This window comes from Seriola lalandi, unplaced genomic scaffold, assembly GCF_002814215.2.
Source record: "Seriola lalandi dorsalis isolate HSWRI2012SDOR001 ecotype SW California unplaced genomic scaffold, Sedor1 jcf7180002054574, whole genome shotgun sequence".
Classification (NCBI taxonomy): domain Eukaryota; kingdom Metazoa; phylum Chordata; class Actinopteri; order Carangiformes; family Carangidae; genus Seriola; species Seriola lalandi.
Window position 1 is genome coordinate 221,111 of NW_019525127.1, and position 19,753 is coordinate 240,863.

Sequence of the window (19,753 nt, forward strand, 5' to 3'; positions counted from 1 at the left end):
TTGGTTTCCATTTAAAAAGTACAGTCTCATTACCATATATATATATATATATATATACTGTATATTTATATATATGCTGTATATACAAGCTGTATCATGTTGGTCCCAACTCTTCATTGAAGCCATATGATGTTTACACTTGGTCTCTCTGTGTTTAAAAATATTCTACATGTCTTCTGCATCATTTTCCCTAAATTCTGACATATTTCTCCACTATAGTTTGAAATAAACGAGTCTGTGATTTGGCTGCTCAGAATCAGTTTGTAATGAATATCCAGTCGGTCAGTTCGGCTGTGTGTAAAATGAGTTTTACTGACATGTATGTATCAGCAGCATAAAAAGTGAAGTGTGTAGGGAATGCTGTGATTTAGAAAGATTACCCATGTTTCTATCTGAAGAGACGTTGAACAAAACAGGAAACAGCGTTCTTTCCAAGTGGTAGTCTCTTTAGAGAGAATCTGCTGTGTATTGGATACACATTAACAAGGGATATTACAGATCATGATACACTGTTTTGCATGGAGTATTTTAGAAACACTAACAATGCCTCATTTCACCTTGTTGAAAAAGTATAGATCAACATAGAATAAATATTGGTTTCATGTAAGACATTTTAGTGTTTCCTTGCACCTACAGTGTTTTGTGCACATTGTGAATGTTTTGCACAATAACCCAAAAAGCTGCACTGCTTAAGTTTGTTTAAAAATTATTTTATCTTATTATTTTTCATCAAGTGAACATCTAACCAGAAACAAGCCAACAAACACACAGAAACTGCAGTTCATTCACAGGTCTGGACTCCTTTAACCAGAGCTGCTCATTTCCTCTTTAGAAACTTTGCACACTGCTGGCGCTCTTGCTCAGGCTGTTCCCCGCTGCCACTGGCGTGTTTTCCAGCCCACGAAGCCACTCGGTACATTTCAGCACCACGCGCTCATCCACACCATAGTCCTCTTCCTCATACTCCACATCATCGTACTTGTGTTGCTCGTTCAGAAGTGAGATTTTCACAATTGAGCTTATGTCCGCAGCTCTGCTGGTTGAAGCGTTGTGCCTCTGAGTTGCCGGTTGATGCCGTTTAGAAACGTTTTCCCTCCGGCGTCTTGAATCTGCGGCGCTTCCTGAAACTCCAGCTGCGCTTTCAGCGTTTCTGGCTGCTGAGCGTTGCCGCCAATCGCTGTTCCTGCGCCGGAGCAGCTGAACGGCCTCGGGTGTGAGTGTCAGGGTGAAACGGGCCTCCTCCTGATGCCTGGTCCTCGTCTCCACCTCTGGTTCACTCCTCACGGAGCCCCGGCCTGCGTGTCTCTGCTGCTGCTGCTGCTGCGGCTTCGACAAGGACCCATCCGAGCTGGAGGCAGGGAAGCTGTCTGTTAGCGACGAGGGCAACAACCTGTCCCTTCTCTTTAGGTGCAGCGCCGCTTCTGACACCTCTTTGGGCGTTGGCAGATGGCTCCTGGGTTGGCCCTTTTTCCCCAGCTGTTTGAGGTTCAAAGTCAGTCGCTCCTTCACCGAGTTGCCCTTGTCCTCTTTTGGGACCCTCATCTTGGCCGCAGCAGCTGTAGATGAGCCGCTCTCCTTCCCCGTCTGTCCCGACACAGAGCGTACAATCGACACTTGTGGGATGAACGGCATTTTGGCAACACACAGGATCAGGTAGGAGAGGAGTTCAGTTTTGCGGCTGAAGCGCTGGAAGAAAAAAGAAGAAGGCACGAAAGAGGGAAGTGATTTACTGAGGGAAGTGAGATACTCTGACGCATCCTCAGCCATGCGGGGCTCAGCACACAGTTTGCTGCTACCGGGATCCAGTAGTGCGCATCTACCATGGAAGAGCTGACATCCTGAAACGTCTTATACCTGAGCAGCAGGAGGGGTGTGGCACGGCACGGCACGGCACGGCACACATCAGAAGGCGTGTGACCTCAGAGGAAGGGGATGTAGGGTTTTGCTGCATCTCACATGGTCATTACTCCCAGGCTCAGAGATCTAAATAAAACCTCAGCTCTAATCCTCCGGTGTCATCAGCGAGGGCACGTTTACACACTACACACTACACACAGTGCCGGCGCACATGCAGGCTTCATCCGCGCTGTATTGATGACTGGAAATAAAGTAAGCAGGGAATATTTTTAGTGCCAACTGTGAAATCAATGGAAACCAAATGTAACATAAGCATGGAGGTTAATTTTTGACCTTGAATATATTACCATCAGTTGACAAAATAATCACTTACTAGCCTTTTCCACAGCATTCAGCTGCAGCTCACGAGCTTCATCAGCAGAAGGAAAAAGGCAGTAATTACAGTTTTGTTTTGTCAAATGCTAATTTAATTTGCTGGTATTATTTGTTTGGAGAAAAATATATTATATCCCGAGGTGTGCTCATTTTTTATAAAGACAGAAAACATGGAAAAAAGCTTGGCACAGAAAACATTTTTATTTGATTGATTGATGATTTTGTTACAAAACATGATTATAATATAGTTAAAAAATGTTTATGTTCTACATAAAAAAAAGAATACATCTCCTTATATATATATTATACATTTAAACATAGAAATCCATCTGTGACATTATCCTGACTGAGTTTGACACAGGTGTGCAGACATTTTACGACAGTAGTCAGTTTGAAAACTGAAACTGTTGGTAGTTCAGCCTGTGTGTGTTCATTCGCAGCACGTCCTCCTGTGTACATGGAGAACCCGTCGACAGTGGGGACAGGTGTGATAGGCATCCTTGAAGTGCTTCACAAAAAATGGAATCAGGCAACATCCAAACACCAACCTGTGAGAGAGAAACCATACTTTCATACATTCATCTTTTCAGTGTGTGTGTGTGTCTGTGTGATCGATGCTGGGTAGTTACATAACCAGATTTGAATACGTCTCTCCTCACCCGCAGAGCACAAACACAAGACACATGAGCCACGCATGCCTCCCGACTTGGTAGTCGACCTGTGTAGTGACCTGAGTCTGACAGGAAGGGCATGTCGTCAGGGCCGGAGAGTGATACAGTTCAGTCTCATAGCTCACAAACTTCAGCCTGGGGTTGGATGCAGGGAGAGCAGATGCTAGAGAGAAGACACCAGAGGATTAAAATGGCTGCTTATGTTTTTTAATTTTACTTTAAAATGAGATCACATGTAGAAATTCTAACAACTCAAATGTATGTGAAAATTATGTTTGTGCCCAGTATTTAGCAATTTAAAGAATGCTTTTCTCTCTGAAATTGTATCTGAATAAAAATGTTTTTCAAAAGCATGGCATCCCGTCACATGTAACAAGCAGAGGGCTGACACTGCACCAGCTCATCACTCAGCTCCTCCTAATCATTGTCACTGAAAATCAGCACTTGAGTGTAAAGGAAAACATATCACCAAGTTGCACTAAGAAAATGTGACATTCAGACCGACACTAGACATTCAAAATGGAGGCAGGGTTTAAGCGAGCATGTACCTGGTAGAGGTGAGTGAGTTTGAGTGGAGCAGCCATTTCCTGGAGAAAAGAAGGAAGGAGGAGATCGTGGAGGGCTGAAAGGTGAGTGGATGTGGTAGATCCGCACATCTTGCCCTGTCTGACTTTCATCTAGGAAAATAGATAGAATTAGTTTTTTTTTTTTTAAACTGTGACAACTGATTATTTCAGGCTCTGCAAACCAAACATGATGAGCGGGTATTTTACCTGGTAAGAAGTAAGGTGGAGGTGTAGGAAATGACTCATCCAGTCTTGATAAGAACTCCATTTACCAGGTGAAGTGATGCACCACAGAAAAAAAGAGAGTAAAAGCCTGAATGTGTTTTGATGTTTGCAGCCAGCAGCAGCTAATCTGCAGGCCCACCAGGTGCAATTAATTGCAATCTCCTCTGATTGGTTAAAGAACCTGTTACCCACAAGTCAATGGCAGGATGGTCTTCTTCAAATTAACAACACTGAATGTAATACAACCTCTTGGTATTAGGTGTTTTGGAGCTTTTTAATTCACGTTGACTTTATGGAATTTTAAAAAGTTGAAGTGTGTCCTGTTTGTCAAGAAAAATGCAAGGTTTACATTGAAGTTGAAGACATTTGAATGCATCAAAAACATCCATCTCCACTTCAGCCTCTAGTAGCAACAGTATACTAATATTTGAGCTCTTTCATGATCTCGCTCCACAACTGTAAATTAGGTTTTTTGGGCTTTGTTTTATGATAATTAATCTCTGTAAGCCCTATGTTAGCATGCCATATTGTAACTCCATGATGTTCAACTCACGCACAGAGCAGCCTTTCTATTTATGGTTTACTGCTGTTCACCACAAGGTGTATTTTGTGTCAAGATGACAACCCTACATGTGCCTTGCAGAGACTCTGTTAACAAAAGGTTGATTTCAGGTTTAACTTGTATCCATCCAGTGTCACCATATACATTTGTTTAAACCTGTTTTAAGTTCAAACCTAGTGTGATTGTTTTTGTTTGGTCAAATTTCTGTTGCTTGGCACACCAACAATTACCTCAGTCCCGCTCTTAATGTCTTTTCAGAAAATGGTGCAACCAATCTGATTTGTGGTTATCAAGTCATTTTGCTAATGTTTTCCATGCAAGTTTTTGAAACGCTATCATTAAAATGGTGTCAAAGGACTTTCATCATGTATTATATCTGCAATAAAATCCTTACGAACTGAAACTTTTAACAAACATTTGTACATTTTGTATGAAAGTTATTAGTAGTAAGACTTGCAATGATTTTTCTAATCCCTTATCCTAATATTTTGTATTTCAAAAGTTGGTCGTACGATAACATCCTCTTCTAAAACATGGTGTTTTCCATTTATTCATTTTCTCAACTCCTCTTCTCCTGTGTGTCAGCTTTTAAAACGCAATTCTTAACTTTCTCCTTCACTGAAGGTACACAATATATACAATATATATAATATATATATAATATATACCACTGTGACATTTAGTTTTGTTTGATTTTAATACAACAAGTGAATATACACTTAATTCAGAGGAAAACAAAGGGTCATGCTCTTCTATGAGGCTTTACTACATGTGAGCAGAAACATTAGAGGGAGGCTGCTCTCAAACTATCAAACTGATAAGGGATCAATTTATTGAAGACAAAACTTTGCACAAAGCCTTTTGATAGTCGCCATATATGGCTGTTCAAGGTATATGCATGTTTTACAAACTATGTGGACAAAAAACTACTTCTGATCACACCAAATTCTGTTTATGCAGGACACATTAATATAATTTGTGTGTCTACGCCTTTGAATAGAAGTACTGAATATTTCATATACAAAATATTTCACAGTACTCAAAGAGCTACAGATATTGAAAGGACACTTCCTCTGTCACTCGTGCCAACCCCTGACTCTATCTCACCTGAAACACGAACCTTTAACTGCCGCTGGGGATCTGACGTAATGTTTACGTTCGAGGGTCACGTGACATACCGTTATATTTTGAACCTTCAATTGACTTACGAATCAAAACAACACAACAACTGACTAAATGCTCATCTAAACAAAATAGGACGTTTTCAGTTACTGAACTTTCTTTGACTATCATCGTGAGTATTGACGCAAAAAATAACAACAAGCTTTATCTACGTGCTTATTTTTAAAATGTCATGTTTAAATGAATAATTCTATTTAGCCAAATACTTTGATCAGGCTGGCTGTCGAGCCAAGTGTGATGTTAGCTAGCTAATTTGTTTTCTTTTAGACAGCTTGAAAATGGACAACAAGCCTGGATTCATCCAAAGGTGGAATATCCTAACTATTTCAAGCCTGATCGCCGTTTTCCTCGGTAAGTTCAACTAATGTCAGGCTACCTACTTGCGCTAATTTAAAACGATTTATTAAAAGCTAGCATAAGCATGGTAGGTTCAATTTACCACAGGAAAGCTTTGGCTAGATGTGGACATGTGTCTCGACATTGTTAGTTATGAAATAGTGAAGTGAAATACATTTAATTGACAAAAACACTTTTTGCTAGCTAGTGAACCAATATTTGTTTTATTTTGAAAGACATTTTTAGGGGAAATACAATTAAATGGTGTAAAGATTAATGTGTTAATCAAGATGCAAATGTATTAGATAAGTAAGAAGTCGACAGGAATAATTTAATAGTTTATGGTAAACTAGGTAGCAGTTAATGTCCCAGTTATAACTAACTAAAAACTGACAATATCCCCTTCAGCTCCAAGCTAATGCTACATTTTATTAAAGTGAGTTAAGGCTAATGTCCACATGTAGCCACAGCAGAGAGAAATACTGATGTGAGGCCACGGTTTGTACAGACATTAAAGGAAATTACCTTCTCCTGTTGACACCACTTTAGCTTTAGGTGCATCTTTTGCATCCTGTGTATGGCTTTCTAACAGTGGTTACTCAATTTCACTAGTTTACACAGTGTCACCTAGTGGACGTTTTAATCATTGCAATTTCGCTAACTGTCGGGCCACATTGAAACACCCAAGAACCAAATGGTTTTGATTTCCAACCACATTATATAGTCAGAGTCACATGCATTTATGTAAATTTCACATGTGCTCATTGATGTGAAAGTTCAGTTCAAGTCTAGTATACTATACTATACTATACCTGTATACTGCTTACCTGTGGTGTAGTGCAGGTATCAAAAGAGCAGTATACAGTCACATAATGTTGCCATGAGGATGTCATTGTGTGTGCAAAGATGTTATAGTGTAAGGCATATTGTATGTTTGTAAATGTATCCATTTGTTGGGCACTGACAAGGAACCTTTGTATGAATGTAGAAATGTATGCACAGATTACATAGGAAAGAGAACAATACTACCGCAGTGATTAGTTCAGGAATCTATTTGTGCACTTTAATAACAAGATTTTCTCATTGTGATGTTATAATGTGACAGCCTGTACATAATTATGTTTCTGAGAGCCATATTTCATAAATATAATGCTTTGTTTTGTTGAAAATTATTTACATATTATTTTCATGATAAGACCTGTGTTTGTCAATTTGTTATGTTTTGCTTTATTAGTGCTAACATAAAGGGCATTAAACATAGTGTATGGTTTGCTTTACCTTACATCCATATTCTTAGCAATTTTAAACCCTTTTCTGTGTTGTTGTGTCTAAGGTGTTGGCCTGGGCATGATTCTGAAGACCTACGTGGAGCTGTCAGCCCCTGACAAAATCTACATTGGCTTTCCCGGAGAGTTGCTCATACGCCTGCTTCAGCTGGTTACCGTTCCTCTTATTGTGTCAAGTGTGATAACAGGTAAGCTTCAAGTTTGTTTCTCACACTGTCAGCTGTAACATGAGGCTATGCATTTTATACACATAGCATTTAAAAAATACCATAGTGGTTATTTAGCATGTATATAGATAATGATTACATTGCTGACACCGATGTTTCACAATTTGACATTTACATGTGTTTAAAAATTACCATCACATAGGTTTTAAAACACACTCATGTGACTTGTCATTCTTGAGATATGCAGTAACTGTGTTGCCTAAAGTTTCCATGACCTTACAATGATGTAACTATTACTTACAGTGATGTGATTTTACAGCTCCTCTAACTTTCAGTCTGCAGAACTCAGCTTTCATTGTTATTTTTGATAGGAATTTGTAGTCTGACTGGCACCTCCAGAAAAATCACCATACGTGCACTAGTATACTTTGTCATGACCACTCTTCTGTCTGTGACTATCGGTAAGAGGAATATTGTATATCAAAAATGCACTTTGGTTAGTTTCACTTTTTTATGAATATATCTTCATACAAACACATAGTAAGTGAAAGTATATTACCTGAAGCATCTTTTTATGCTTTAAGTGAGAAAATGATCATTTAAGTTTATACCATACCATTTAGTTTATACCTGTTTCTTTGCTTCCTATCCTCAACCGTGGACTATGTGTTGTAGGATTAATATTGGTAATAATGATGAAGCCTGGGGTCAGCAAAAATGCTGGAAAAGAGAAAGATGATGATGATGATGAAATCTTCTCCACCACTGATGCCATATTGGATCTAGTAAGGTGAGAGGGAAGTGTAAATTCTGACAATCTACGCTGATTCCTACCAGAACTGATTTCTCTATATGTTTAGGTTTCAGTTTCGACTTAAGCATGTCTTTAGATCAGTTGGTTGCTGGATCATTTAATCAGAGACTTCCTTCAGAATTGCATCCATCAATGCCTTTCTTAAGCAGAAATAACACATGTGAGGTGCTCTAAAAGGATTAATATCTGGCTAGAATCCACACTACGTTTAAGATTATCCTGCATTTCTTTCTAGATCTGCCAACATTTACAAGCTGACTAATATTTTTACTCATCAGTTTCATGGTGGTATTTATGTTTGTTTTTTCTTTACACTTTATAGAAACATGGTGCCACAAAATCTTCTTCTGGCTAGCTTTCAACAGGTAAATATTATTACTCAGGTATGCAACATGCAGTACAGCTCTTGACAGAGACAAGGTAATACTCATGATGTGATTTTTTTTCTCTCATCTTTAGTACAAGACTGTGAAGGTGGAGTTTGAAGTTGAAGAAGCTGATGACGGTTCCACCCTGGAGTCGGTAAAAACTTCACCCTTTTGTCATGATCAAGTTCACATTCAACCGTGATAATTAGTGATACATGGAGTAGCTGTCAGACTGTCGTTCTCAGTGACTTTCTCATCTTGTTTCAGAACGCCACAGAAGTGCGTCTGGTGAGCAAGCATATTGATGGAAGCAATACTGTGGGCCTGATTGTGTGCTCTATTGTTTTTGGACTGGCCCTCAAAAGGATTGGAGAAGAAGGGAAACTCCTTGTGGATATCATTAACACCTTCAAAGAAGCCACCAAGCGTGTGGTTAGAATGATAATAGGGTATGGTGAGACAGCACGTATTTTGTATTTGTATAGTCAGATGTTACATTTAGAAATTGTGGAGTGTTTCTAAATTATTTAAAGAAAGAGAGTAAATATCCTATAGTCTATCATACACATCATACGCTGATTTTATTTCTTCCATCTCCCAAACTGTCAAAAACATAACTGGTTTATTTTTGACTCATGTTGTCATGTGTAGCTTTCATCTGTCTAAAAGTTTTTTTAAAAAGTTATCAAGTTAAGCAGCTTTCCCTTAACTGAGACACTCCCATAATTTGTCAGTCTGTTGTTTCCTTTCCAGCTTCATGCCAATCGGAGTGATGTTCATGACTGCAAGCTATGTCGTTGAAGTGTCGGACAACTGGGAGACTGTCTTCAAACTCGGGATGTTTGTGGCAGTGGTCATTAGTGGGTATGTTCCCCTTTGCTCTTTCAGCACTGTTGCAGTAAGCCATTTCATTCGATACAGTATAAGCATTATTTGTTTTTTTTTCAGGCTCACTATCCATGCAGTAGTAGTTCTACCACTGGTCTACCTTCTGTTCGTGAGACGTAGTCCCTTCGTTTTCATTCAAGGGATTTTTCCTGCCTTACTGAGGACCATGCTCATCTCGCGCAGGTAGGATCTTTATTTTCGTCTTCAACATAGTACATTAAATATGAATATAGTAAATATTGTAGTAAAAATAGTATCACTTGGATTGATGCAGTAGATGTACAGAGAATATTGATATAAGTCCATTGTGAGTGAGTCCATTTTGGGACCCCAGTGTATAAGATCTATGGACATTTAAGAACCAACAATGAATGCATTGTGTCTCCAAGCAATGCAGTCTCGCTGACTTTCCGATGTTTGGAGCACGAACTCATGATTGACAAAAGAATCACTCGCTTCATGCTGCCTATTGGGATCAATATTAACATGGATGGAACAGCCCTTTATGAAGTGGTCGCAGCAGTTTTCATCGCCCAGCTGAACCACATTGAATTGAACTGGAGCCAGTTGTTTACTCTGGGGTAAGTCACAATGATGTTATTTTCACTGTCTCTCTGTTCTGTACAGCAGAAATGCATTTCTTCTTTAAAATGTAACAGTTAAAATCGAAATTGAAAATATCTAAGTTTTATGGATTTGTATTATTTTTACTGTATTTTTTAGAGTGGCACAAGCATCCCAGTTCGTGATTCTTCTTAAGGGTTATTTGTGTCAGAACAATTTGAGACAGATACAGCGATTTAACAGATTTTGATGTGTATTTAAACACCTAAGAGTTTAAATGTCCCCTATTATCCAAAAAACAAAAACTGTATTAGTGGATCAGGTAGTTGATGCTGATATACAGTATTGCGTTGTCGGTGTACAGGAAGTAGCTGTCCGTAGTCTCACTCATTAACCTTTATTCATATCTGCGCTTCATGGTTTACTTTGCTTTTGCTTTGTCCACCAGCAGCTGGACCTTTGAGTCTATGGTGTTGTTTCCAGTCCCCAAATTCATACAGTTTCATGTTTTTGTTCAGTCAAGAGTCCACTCTGGTGATCACTGATGTGGCTCTGTGTCTTTTCTACAGTGTGACAGTAGTAGCGTCCAGCGTGGGAGAAGCAGGGATCCCAGCGACAGGAACAGTCACCACTCTCTTCATTTTGACAGTCAATGGGATTCCTGTAAGGGACGCTTCCCTTTTGATGGTTATAGAATGGCTGCTGTAAGTTTACCTTGTGTTTTAGCAACGATTACTGCACCAAATATCAAACAACACGTTGTGAAGAGGATAACCTCTGCTTCTATAGTTAACTGTAGTTTGTGTCCTTCAGAGATCGCTGCAATGCTGCTGTCAATGTCATGGGAGACTGTATTGGCGTGGCACTTGTTGATCATCTGTCAAAAAAGGAACTGGAAGAAATGGATGACCTAGAAGAGGACAGGAGGTAAAAATTTTAGCAGGTCTTTTTGTGTGGTTCATTTTAACCCAATACACAGATAAATGTACAAGGCACATTGTGTTTAATGGCAGATAATCAATATGTGAGTAGAGCAGGAGAAGCCTGTGCTCCCTGCTCACAGCTACTCACATTCATCATATATCAAAGATATGGAAAATGAAAATATTCTGATTTCTCTCTATGTGTCACTCAGAAGCTGGACACCATAGTTTCTCTGATAGTGAGGACCTCCAGGTCCAGATCCATCCCAGCAGTAGCTTGGTCCCTGGACACTGCGAAAAGCCAACGGCTCCAAGACAGCAGCAGTAGACGGGGCATGTGTAACCTGTAACCTCAACTCATCCAACACAGGGTCCGAGTATCAACAGCATGAACAAAGCTGACTTTGGAAACAATCCTCAAGTGCCAAATATGTACTCAGTCCTTTTTATTTGGCATTTCATGTATTTGTTATCACATTATTTTGTATTATATTTTGTGCATTAGTAGCATGAAAAGAATGTTCAAGTGCCAAAAAATAGTTTTGATTACATTTTGATGTTTTCAGTGTACTTTTAAATAAGCTTATTGGTAATTATTTGTGAACTTGGAATTATTTGGAATCAAATCTATCTCCTTTTGTGTTTGTGTATTTTTAATTTGTGCAACATTAGCATAAACATTAGAATTAACCTTAAAAGAATTTTCAACTACCAAAAATAACTATTATTACTGTCTGTTTGATTTATCACTATTTCATTTGTTTGCTGTCACATATTTGCACCTAAGAAAATGCTCCTTTGAATAAGCCTAATGGTAGTGCTTTGTTAATTTGGTTCATTTTGTGTTTTGTAGACATAATTGTAATGGCATGGGTGTATAATAGTTTTTGAATGGACTCCTTGTTTCTTAATAAATGCCAGGAAAAAGCAAACTAGTTGACTGTAATGCATATTTCCATTGGTTAACAGGAGATGTGATGTGATTTGATTTGATTTGCATCATGGTGTGAAGCAGTGTGTCAGAGACGGAAATTATTCTTCCATTTCTATTTTAGTTGAGGCATGTTTACAGACCATCAGGATGCACAATTTGTCCTTTAAAGAAATATCAATTGGCCAAATCACAAATCATATAAGACAGAACAGCGACAGAGGTTAAATTACATTTTTGAAGCTGTCATGTGTCAGAGAATATGTGATTGAAGCTAGCTTTCAGCCTGTACATACCTGAATCACAGAGCCTGCACACATGAACCTGAAACAGCAGCAGACACCTTGCGAGCAAGACAAAATTCAATGAGTTTGACTTGTAGTGGTTGGTGCCTGTGATCCATGACCATTATATTTTTAGGATTTATATCCATATTCATGATTTCCAGGGCCTCAGGGTGCAGCAGACAGTGCTGTTGTCAGCTGAAGAAACAAAAACATTTAATCTTGTTACGTCAAGAAAAGGTACATAGGTACTGATTTCTCACCAAATGTTAAATATGCAGTGAAATTACACTTGCTTCTGAGAAAAGTAAAGAGGAAAATCCAAAATACATATACAGCATATGCAGAGCTAGGCAGATCTCACTTATGCACAGAGAAGGGAAACATCTCTGCAGCATGTATTCAGGCAGACTCAGGTCCAGGAGCTCCAACTGCAGTCAAATGAATTTTTCAGTTTCTTTCCTTCTGTCTGACAGAGTATGGAGGACTCCACCTAGCCTGGTTTGTACTTTAGTGGTGCACATTTCTAATTCATTTTCTTGGCTATTACTCAAATTTTTATAGCTATTAGAGTAAACCTGGGGCTCTGGGGGGCCTCTTTGCTCGCTGGTAATCCAGCCTTGCTCAGGAACCTAGGAATGACTCTTTCCTTGTAATGTCAGTACATACAAGACTGGCACTATGGTGTGGTACAGTCACTGCCCTGCTGGATTTTGCTTGTCCAATCTATGCACTAGATGGTGGTGTTTTGTAACCGGTTAGACCAGTTTGTGTGTTTCTACTTGAACCACTAGAGGAGCCCTTTCACCCCCGTCGTAGTTTGTGTGAGAGACTTCGACGTGAACGAGGTTATTCAGTTGAATGTATCAGCTAGCGTGATGATGCTAAGCTAGCTGTCAGCCAGGCATCCACGGGTTTTGCTGCCGACTTCGCTACCGGATGCTTCCGGTCGTATCCTGCTGGCCGTCTTGACATTCCCTCAACATTCCTGGACGAATTCGTGTCGACTGACCAGAGTCCGCGAATTCAGGTCCACTCCTGATCTAACCTTCCCCAGCTAGCGTAACTTAGCTCGCCGGCTAGCGAGACTGCACACACGGAGAACCGGACTGACGGGGTGAGTTAGCATGCGGGCTAGGGGAATGTACGGCTAACGGTGTTGCTATCATCGGGAGTAAAGGCATCTCCTCAATGGAAAAACCGGGGTCTGATATGGAGGAGGGAGGCCTTTCGGTGAACATGTGAATAGCAGCACGATAACACATTTATCAAAATGACCAATCTGGCTGCCAGGCCTGTCTTATCTCACACCGGTGAACTGTTAGCCAGCAAATCGCTTAACCTGCTAGTAACGTTAGTAATGTTTTGGTGATGTTAACGGTTTACGGAGTAAAGCTACAAACCTAATCATGGCAATATTATAGTAGCTAGCTTACTAAGTCAACCTCAATCCATAGAAGTGTCTTAAAAGTGAGACTTTGGTCAAAGTTATCTGGCTAATATTAGCTTAGTAATATTATTAAAGCTAACGTTAACATAGGCTAGTAGTAGCAGCAGCCTCTCAGTGTTTTGACTAGGTTTATATGATGTAACCAGGCTAACACAGCTCCGAGTAACGTTGCAATAAAGTTAACAGTTCACCAGTTGTCCCATTTTAGAGGTAATAAAACAGACTTGTTATATTCGCTGTCCGTGGAGATTTAACGCTGAGAGAGGCAAAGTTCAGCCCAGCTGTTCGCTCATTGTTTATGTCGCTGGTTGCTAAACTAAGTTTTGTTGTGTGATTTCGCAGAGTTCCACTTAAGGACCACACCCAGACAAGATGTCCCTTCATCAGTTTCTGCTGGAGCCCATCACCTGCCACGCATGGAACCGCGACAGGACACGTAAGGCTCAACTATCTCCTCCTTCCTTTGAATGTGCCAACTCGTCCCCCACACACCAGTTGAAGTATTTGTAACAGACAACAGATCATGTCATTAATGACATTTAAATATTGTACATATTGATGTGAGTAGCACAGCAATTTCAGCTAAGGGAAATAATACTGTGGCTGTGGTTTTTGTTTGCAGCATTTTTTGGCTTTTCCACTGAGTCGTCCAGCTTGGTATTTGACAAATACCAGGAACTGGTCTAGCTTGTTTGTTATCTGTCCCTGCATTGTGTTAAGCCGCTGTTTTCACATTGTTTTGCAGAAATTGCCATCAGTCCTAATAACCATGAAGTTCATATCTACAAGAAGAGTGGCAACCAGTGGGTCAAGACCCATGAGCTGAAGGAGCACAATGGACACATAACAGGTATTTAGTCAGACTGCTTTATTTACATTTACAAAACAAACTATTTTTTAGCTAATCAGTGTAATGTCTCAATCCATGTCTGTGTTCCTATGACTAAGCCACAAACAAAACTACTTTCATTTACACAAGTTGAGACACACTTGATACACATACATGATGCTGAATGATTTGACTGCGCAGAACATGTCTCAACTCAAGACTGTGCCATCATAATCCACTTCTTCACGATTGTTTCGTCAGTCAGTTGGATTAGGGATCCAATTAATCAAGTAACTGGTTTGTCTGTATAATGTCAGAATATTGTGAAAAATAAAAATCGACATATTGTTATAAATGGCAAAGAAAAAGTGATAAATCTTCACATTTGAGAAGCTAGAACCAGCAAATGTTTGGCATTTTTGCTTGTAAAATGATTTATTGATTATCAAAATAATCGGTGTTTAATTTTATGCCAGTCATCTTGTCTTTGCAGCACTAAATTATCTTTGTCTCTTTGGCTGTGGTGTAGGTATTGACTGGGCTCCCAAAAGTGATCGTATAGTGACATGCGGAGCAGACCGTAATGCCTACGTGTGGTCCCAGAAGGAGGGGGTATGGAAGCCCACACTGGTCATCCTCAGGATCAACCGAGCTGCCACCTTCGTCAAGTGGTCTCCACTGGAGAATAAGTTTGCAGTCGGCAGTGGGGCTCGACTCATCTCTGTCTGCTACTTTGAGTCTGAGAATGACTGGTAAGTCCGGGATAATTAGTACAACTGTGACATTTTGTAAATGTATCTGTTATGGTCAGATTAGTATTTCTGATTATTTTTGCTAAATATTGTGATGAAGAGTATTATTCAGCCATCCTTGCACCTTAACATATAGTGTGTTTTCACTTTTTTTTTTTAGATCAATATTACAGTTAAAATGTATTGTTTTTTACTTGGGACACAGTTTGTGGATGCTGGTTTAAAATCGAAGTACTGTACAGCCAACTGATGGTAATGATCCATTAACAAGGTCAAAAGAAATTTTTTCCCAGCACTGGGCCACTCTGCTCTGGTTCACTGTGTTCATTGCTACATATTTTCCAGATGTAGTTTTCCATGTGTAGGAGTATACTCTGTCTGTCTGTGGCAGGGCTGCCTGCTTCTTCTTCTTCTTCGTTGTATTTTTGGTTACATGGATGTGTTCTGTTTAACTGAAGGTCAGGGTTTGTCAGACATCATAATAAAATGCTTGATATATCACACATGGAATTTCAGAATGATCAATAAAACAAACAGTCCAGTTTTCCTGTGCTACACTCACTAAGTGTGCAGTCACTATGCACAAGTTGCATATTATTTAGCTCAACCTGCTGAAGTTTTTATATTCCACATAAAAAAAAATGAATGAATGATTCCCCTTGTGCTTCAGGTGGGTGAGCAAGCACATCAAGAAGCCTATCCGCTCCACCATCCTCAGTCTGGACTGGCATCCCAACAATGTCCTGCTGGCTGCTGGATCCTGTGACTTCAAATGCAGGTAAAATTCATAAGCGAGCAATGGGTAGTCTTTTAAAAAAAAAAAAAAAAAGATGAAAATTAAATGATTGAAACCTGCTAACCCCCCCCCCCCCCCCCCCGGCCTCTAGGGTGTTCTCAGCCTACATTAAGGAGGTGGAAGAGAAACCAGGCCCCACACCCTGGGGCAGCAAGATGCCATTTGGGGCTGTGCTAGCAGAATTCGGAGGAGCAGGTCTGTATCTCTGTCTTCACATGTATAGTAAAAAATCCTCTTGCATATGACTTGCAGCAACACTTTAAACTAAACCAGATCTGCCTTCTTTTTTTTTTTGCACATTGTGTTTGTTAGGTGGAGGGGGTTGGGTCCACTCTGTCTCTTTCTCAGCCTCTGGTAACCGCCTGGCCTGGGTCAGCCATGACAGCACTGTCACTGTGGTGGACAGCTCTAAGACTGCCAGGTATATTTTTTTCTGTGCATATAGGGACTCATTTACAGCTCGGTTACAGTTATTCTCAGATTAATTATCACAATTAATCTAGAAATAATTTGAATCATGTTAAGATACAAGTAGTTTCACTGTCTGTATCTGTCCATACCAAACTGGGGTTGTAATGAAGGATGCCTTTTGTTCTGAAAGCCACTAACAACAGGAAAGGAGATAAAATACAAAGATAACTCTTTTCCAGTAACAGATGAGTTGAGGTGTATCCAAAAAAAAGAGTAAAGAGTTCAATTCTCCCACGCTTTCATCAAAAAGCAATCCATCACATTAAAAAAGCAAACTATTCACTGGATTATTTGTTATTTCGTTCACTACATGAGGAATTTATCTTTATCTATCATATTATTGGCTACTGTACGTAAGCCATGAATTGTAATCTGATCATCCGTTGAATGCGCCAAAACTGTGAGAAAGGTAGACACTAGGTGAACCGCATCCAAGGCTAGACTTCATAATGATGGGCTGTTGACAGCAAATTGCAGGTGACATGAACTGAGGGGGCGGTGATTGACCCTCAGCAAAGATTTTAACATGTTCTGGCTGGAAACCTGCACACACTGCAGCACTCAAATCAGAATGCCTTTTATTTTGTTTTTTTGTAATAAAATCGTCCTAATTTTTATAACAGCACAACGGTTTTGAATGCGTTGGTAGTATGCTGCCTGTTAAATCTTTAGTTAATTTGTGTGTTTGTGTTAAGTCCCTCACAGCTGAAGACGGAGTACCTTCCTCTCCTCAGTGTCATTTTTGTTTCAGAGAACAGTCTAGTAGCTGCGGTAAGAATAACACCTTCAATGTGCACTGTCAATATATTTTTAATGCTCAAATGTAAAGAAGAGTTTCCACTTTAAATGTGTCGTCTCTGCCATCAGGGCCACGACTGTTGCCCCATGCTGTTCCGTTGCGACGACGGTGGAACGCTGACATTTGTGTCAAAGCTCGACCTCCCCAAGCAGAGTATCCAGAGGAACATCTCTGCCATGGAGCGCTTCAGGAACATGGACAAGAGAGCCACCACCGAGGACCGCAACACTGCCCTGGACACACTGCACCAGAACAGCATCACGTAGGTCACACGCCATCAAGAATGGCAGGAATTCATTTTAAGGCTCATTTTTAAGTTTTTATTTAACGTTTAGATGCTTGCAGAATGTAGGCATTTTAAGATTTTGATTTGAATTTCATTGTTGGTTTATTTCTTTTCCAATTTAGTCAGAATGTGTGATCACAGTATAGAGATGAATGGTGATGTTTAAGCTTTGTGTACATAGCAAATGGAAGGGCTTTTGAACCATTACAATTTTCTACAAACGTTAGTATAGGCTTCTACTGGATGTCCACAACAAAAAAAATTTAATTCATAATGGAAAAATATGAAATAAGTCAACTTTACTGCCATTTTTGTGGCTGTAGTCTCGGTAGTATTTTTTTTTAAATTTTTTTAACATTTTGGAAAATAAGATTATTCACTTTTTCTGCAAGACATTGAGGAGACCAATATCCCTTTCATGTCCAAAGCTACAGTTAGCAGCTCGTTAGCTTAGCCTAAAGATTGGAACCAGTGGGGAACAGCTAGCCTGGTGATCTCCAAAGGTGACAAAATCCACCCCCCAGCACTTGTAATGACACGTCCACACAGAAAGTGTTTCAGCCATGTTTTTCAGTCACCATGTTACACGCCTGTGACAGAACAGGTTCACTGTTTTGATCAGTCCAGTTGTTCACACTTTACGTGTTTTATTCATGCTCATAACACATGTTCATAAACGCAGACTGCAGCATATTTTTTTACGCTTCAAGTTTATGTTCTTCTATTTTCTTCTCGGGCTCTGGGCGCTGTCACAGTGTAGGTGACCTACTACTAAATACTGTGCCTGAAGCACTGAAGCTGCAGGTGCTCTGCTAACATGCTGCTCATGCTGCGCCTCCTGTGTAGACACGGTGTAAAGCTCGTTAATTTACATGTTATATCTCGATGTGGGTTTATGACAGCTTGTGTGCTGTTTTATTTATTGGTCATGCCCTGTGACTTCCTGGAGGCTTTTCATCACTGAGGTTGGCTCGGCAACCAGCATCTACCTGTCAGCAAATAGCTAATAAATGTATTTCCATTAAGGACCACTTCTTCGTCCTTACATCACCCTCTCATCGTGGCAATATAGGGAAATGCATCATTATGCTTTTCAATTTTATCACCTCTTTAAAACTTGTTAATATGTTTCTACGTTTTTGTTCCTTAGCCAAGTGTCTATCTATGAGGGAGACAAAAGGGAATGTCGCAAGTTCTGCACCACAGGCATCGATGGAGCAATGACCATTTGGGACTTCAAGGTAAATGCACACATGAGCTGTCTTCTTTAGAGCTTTGTTTTCCCAGATCCCTCAGCTCTAACTCCCATGTATTTTTCTGCGTTTACCTCCTCAGAGTCTAGAAGCTTCTATCCAGGGTCTCCGCATCATGTGAAGAAATCTTGTGAATGAATGAAGAGACGCTGCGGCCTCACTTCTCTCCCCTCGCCCTCACAGTCCTCACCCCTCCTTCCCCTTTCCACCTCCACTCCCCTCCCTCTCCTGCGACGCAGCCAGTAACATACATAACTGACCACCTTATCGAGTGTCTGCTGAAGCACTGATCAGACCATAACACACTCTTGTGGGTGTGTGCTTACACTCTCACACACACTTGCACACTACAACACATGAACAAGCATACACTACACTATTCTACAATACAATACACATTACACTACACTATACTACACTACACACACACACACACACACTGAGCTGACGTGTGACATCACTGTTAATTTTTTGTTTGTTTGTTTGTTTGTTTTTAAATGAAGGTTAACCAGGTGTCAAAGTGGGAAGGTCCTCTGACACGTATTAAACGTGATGTGAAATGTGTGTTTTTATGTTCTCTAACCTCCTGTACCAAAAGTTGAACACTAAAAGGTGCGTTTTATCCAAAAATCAGACTGTATTTCACCTCAGATTAACCTCGACGTGATCTCTTAATATCAGCGTTTAATAGATCGGAGGGCGTGACTGTTTACTTCCTGGTGGATAGTAAATCTTCTCCAGTAGGTGAAGTCATCGTTTGGATAAGAACCCGTCTATTGATATTCTGAGGTCATGTTGCTGGTTGGGCTGTAGAGAGCTGTACAGGATCTGATGGTGGAGAGAGAAAGCAGCTGTCTAAACTCTGTGCAGAGTCACGGCTGGGCAGCACTAGGCTCTGCAGCTAAACTAAAACCACACGAGATGGAGGATTTCTATGTAACTGATCATGAGGTAGACATGAAATAAAGATGAAAAACATTTACAGTACACAACTCACTCGACTGCTCTCTTCCTTTGTGTTTGCCTCTCTGACACAGTGGGCGGATAGTAACTAGACACCTGGAGTGGATGTAATATGTGGGAATTTGTGAGCTGTATTCTGCTCGGTGTTCCAGCCC

The 19,753-nt window shown here is 40.1% G+C and overlaps 4 protein-coding genes across 4 annotated transcripts; 2 read left to right on the top strand and 2 right to left on the bottom strand.

The window, feature by feature from the left end:
• Positions 1-723: 723 nt before the first annotated feature.
• On the bottom strand, positions 724-2,030 carry LOC111663316 (uncharacterized). The gene has a single exon (XM_023417484.2). The coding sequence runs from the start codon at positions 1,765-1,767 to the stop codon at positions 829-831; it is 939 nt and encodes a 312-aa protein (XP_023273252.1). The 5' UTR covers positions 1,768-2,030; the 3' UTR covers positions 724-828.
• Positions 2,031-2,514: 484 nt separating this feature from the next.
• On the bottom strand, positions 2,515-3,787 carry LOC111663240 (lipopolysaccharide-induced tumor necrosis factor-alpha factor homolog). The gene is made up of 4 exons (XM_023417355.2): positions 3,677-3,787; positions 3,452-3,580; positions 2,892-3,066; positions 2,515-2,780 (listed from the first exon to the last, which is right to left on the bottom strand). The coding sequence occupies exons 1-4, from the start codon at positions 3,735-3,737 to the stop codon at positions 2,663-2,665; spliced, it is 483 nt and encodes a 160-aa protein (XP_023273123.1). The 5' UTR covers positions 3,738-3,787; the 3' UTR covers positions 2,515-2,662.
• Positions 3,788-5,716: 1,929 nt separating this feature from the next.
• On the top strand, positions 5,717-11,112 carry LOC111663261 (excitatory amino acid transporter 3-like). Its single transcript, XM_087176952.1, has 13 exons — positions 5,717-5,789; positions 7,108-7,248; positions 7,599-7,688; positions 7,903-8,017; positions 8,364-8,406; positions 8,501-8,563; positions 8,677-8,858; positions 9,163-9,273; positions 9,358-9,480; positions 9,687-9,878; positions 10,431-10,565; positions 10,675-10,788; positions 11,025-11,112. The coding sequence occupies exons 1-13, from the start codon at positions 5,717-5,719 to the stop codon at positions 11,110-11,112; spliced, it is 1,470 nt and encodes a 489-aa protein (XP_087033078.1).
• Positions 11,113-12,821: 1,709 nt separating this feature from the next.
• On the top strand, positions 12,822-19,627 carry arpc1a (actin related protein 2/3 complex, subunit 1A). Its single transcript, XM_023417447.2, has 11 exons — positions 12,822-13,116; positions 13,792-13,885; positions 14,195-14,299; positions 14,808-15,030; positions 15,701-15,808; positions 15,918-16,021; positions 16,139-16,247; positions 16,993-17,068; positions 17,165-17,358; positions 18,533-18,623; positions 18,718-19,627. The coding sequence occupies exons 2-11, from the start codon at positions 13,822-13,824 to the stop codon at positions 18,754-18,756; spliced, it is 1,113 nt and encodes a 370-aa protein (XP_023273215.1). The 5' UTR covers positions 12,822-13,116; positions 13,792-13,821; the 3' UTR covers positions 18,757-19,627.
• Positions 19,628-19,753: the final 126 nt, after the last annotated feature.